The 3,297-nt window shown below is 50.1% G+C and overlaps 1 protein-coding gene across 1 annotated transcript in view; it reads right to left on the bottom strand.

Moving 5' to 3' along the window:
• Window positions 1–938: 938 nt before the first annotated feature.
• LOC102381022 (C-factor-like) overlaps window positions 939–3,297 on the bottom strand; it is a 26,604-nt gene continuing 24,245 nt past the window's right edge. Inside the window, exon 6 of the mRNA XM_006036302.3 lies at window positions 939–3,054. Within this exon, the coding sequence (XP_006036364.1) occupies window positions 2,941–3,054 (114 nt within the window). The 3' untranslated portion in view covers window positions 939–2,940. The remainder of the gene's footprint in view (window positions 3,055–3,297) is intronic.

Below are 3,297 nucleotides of genomic sequence, written 5' to 3'. Positions count from 1 at the left end.
TGGACTAGGGAAAAGGAAATTTGTCCCAACAGGGACCAAAATGAAGCTGACCCAGACAGGCACATCTTGATTAAGGGACAGGATGGAATAACCCTGGCCAGGGGTTTGAAATCAGAGAGGGATGGTTAGGGAGTGCCCACAAAAATCCCAGCCTCTTGATTGGCTGGGAGGGTCCCTTTAAAGGTGGGGAGTTTTCCCCACCCGAAGAGAGGGCAAGGAGGTGAGAGAGGCACTGCAGGGAGAGGGCTGCGACTTGCTCCCAGAGTCCACTGGAAACCGAGGAAGTGGCAGTGGCCAGTGGGTCAGAGGAGCATTCACAGCCCTAGGACTCAAGCTGAGGCTTTGGAGGGAGTGGGCTGATCCCCTCAGGCAGCTGTCTGAGAAGCCTGTGAGTCTGCTTGTTGTGGGGAAGCAAGCCCCCCAGTTAGCATGTGTGTAATTCAAGTGAGGGGCATGCAGCTGCAGGAGCCCAGTCCAGCATGTCCCAGTGCTCAGACAAGGGGAGGCAAGATTCGGGGTATTAGTTCCAGTTCGATGGTGTGTGCGACCTAAAGGGAGGACGTGGGCAGTGGGAGCCACACCCAGTGTGTTCACCCATGGAAGAAGTGTATCTGCTTTAGCCTGCAGCCCACTGTGCAGAGGCCGCAGCCTGGAGCGGTGTGCATTGTGTGTTGCAGGGATCCAGATGTGGGAGCAGCTGCCAGCAGTCTGGGCTGACATGAGAGGACCCCAGCCACAAAGGACCCACCATGGTGCTAGTGGGAGAAGCTGGGGATTGTTGTCCCCCTTCCCCCCCCCCCCCCCCCCCCTCCATCTTTGGCTTTGCATAAAAGTGTATGTATGGAAATTCATGGTGCATAAAGATAATTAGTAGCGCTTGTAAATTAAGTATCCAATAGCTTGTATTGTAAATATTAAGCAATTTATTTATTAGTGCTTCAGTGTTTAATTGTTGTTTTATGCTTCTCCTTTACCTTAGATCACACCTGAGAGGTTATCAGTTTGTGAACCCTGTAGGCACCCCGGTAATTATCCTCATACCAGCAATGCCCCTTTTGTGTAACATATATAGAGTTGTTTTGGTAGCAACTTGTAATTTGTATCTGCCTTAGTTATACTGTATTCTGCATATAATCAAACTATACATAATTAAATATTTGTAAATAATTATATATGTGGTTGCAAAGGGTTTGCAAGGGTAAAAGGGGCCCTCCCTGATGGAAAGCCCCATTTCGGCTCCTAGGAGAGACAAGTAAGGCCTACATTATTGGGAACCCCAGGATTCCAACACTTGGATGTGGCACACGGGTAGCACCGTGTGCCAGGGTTACATACTGAACAGGCTTCTCAGGCAGGAAAGGGCCATAATGAGAGTGCCTGGAGTGTTAGTCCCATGTTACCTGCCAATTACAATCCACTGAGTTTATTTATTTGGCACTTGACCCATGAGAGGGAATCACAGAGGGACACAATGGTACACAACCACCACCACTGCCAACACACTTAAGTCACGGGGGAAAGAAGTGACTAGTAGAGAACTAGTCCAGAGGTGACCAAAATACAGTCCGCAGGCCAGATCTGGCCTATGGGGCCATGTCATTTGGCTCATAGGGCTCCCACCCAGGTCTGGAAATTTGGCAGTGTAGAGAGTGGTGGCAGGGTTAATTGCCTCATCCTGCCACTACATTTCTTGACCAGGGGAAACCCCACAGACCAGATCCAGAGCATGGAGTCATGTCACTTTGTCTGTGGGGCTGCCTGCAGGGCTGGAAATTTGGTGACGGGAGGAGTGTTGGTAGCCGTGGCTCTGGAAGCTCTAGCAAATAAGACGGCCGCTGCCAAATTCCAGCCCTGTGGTGCAGATGCCACAGCGCTGTGCTCTAGATCCAGCCTGCAGACTGGCTTTGTGCCACTCTTCTGCTCAGTGCTGAATGACTTCAGCACCACTGATTTAATCAAAAGGTGGGGAAATTCAGCATTCAGGAAAGGGCTGACGGAGGAATCTCCAGGGTGATGTCAACATGGCTGAATGAAGGAGAGGAAGAGACAGCTAGCGAATTGGGTTGGGAGAGGACAAGGTAGGACTTGGAAACAGAAGAGAAGGTGGAACGCAGGTGTGAAGATCAGGGATGGAAGTGACTGGGAAGGTTCTGAGGAAGCTTCTTTTTGGCAGCCAATGGATCAACTGCATGGTCCCCAGTGACTGGGTCAGCAGCACATTTGTGCATAGTAGTTCTGATAGATCCTTTTTACAAATGGAGAAAAATCAAAGGGTGAAGTTAGGTGGGAAGGACCACTTGGGAAAGAGCAATCACTTTGGTGACAGGACAAATTGTCAGAGTGGCAGCACATGCACTAGAAGCCAGGAAATAAAGACAGGAGATAGGAATGGGAAGGCAGTACAAAATCTCTGACTTGCTTCATGGGCTGGGACCAGACTGGAGAGAGGCCATGTATAGAGTACATTGCAGGTGCTGGGACAGGCTCCTGGCCAAGGATGTACCAATTATTCTTGAAAGCTGCACAGGACATAGGATGGAAAGCAACATTACTAATCAGGGATTTCTCACTGTTTGCTCACGGACAGAGAAGGCTCATGAAGCCTTGTCAACCAAAATAGAAAGCAGCAGAAAGAGAGAGGCAGAATCATAGCGAATAGAGCATTTGATAGCCATTTGGAAAATGAGTTAAACTGTGGAATTAATCCAAGATTTGCAAAGGTAGATGACAATGGGCTGTGCTGAAGGGAAAGGAAAGACAGAAGGTAATGGGACCTGTGAGGAAGAAGTTTGCCAAGAGCTTGAAACAAGAGAAAGGGATGCAATGGGAGACCCAGTGTGAGAGGAAGTCATAAGCTGAGGGGATTCCAGGAGCTGTCACCCATTCAGCCTTGTGTTCATGGTAACAGCATCTGTTGCAGTCTTCAGGCCAGGAGTGCAATCACCAGGGCAGTGTCTTGCCTTCCCAGTCTAGGAATGCTCCAGTTGTTGCCTGTGAGAGGCTGGAGAGCACTTTCAGGATGCCCTGCACACTGCACTCAACAGTCAGAGGGGCCTGTGGATGGAAAGATCAGTACCTGAAGCAAGAGTGTCTGGAGGCCCACCAAACTACTTTCAGAGTGCTTGGTGCTGCTGGGGTAGAGGCTTCCCAGTCCAAGGCTCCTGTACCAGCTCTAGCAGGGACAACATAGCAGCAGCCATGGTGGCTGCATGGTGAGGACACCCCCCCCAGGGCCTGTCATATTGGCCTAATGCTAGGTTTGTGTTACGGGAAGGCAAAACAAAGCTGCCCATCGCA

The sequence above is a fragment of the Alligator sinensis genome, unplaced genomic scaffold, assembly GCF_000455745.1.
Source record: "Alligator sinensis unplaced genomic scaffold, ASM45574v1 scaffold1181_1, whole genome shotgun sequence".
NCBI lineage: Eukaryota > Metazoa > Chordata > Crocodylia > Alligatoridae > Alligator > Alligator sinensis.
The sequence above is the reverse complement of the archived record's forward strand: the minus strand, read 5'-3'. Positions and strand labels throughout refer to the sequence as shown.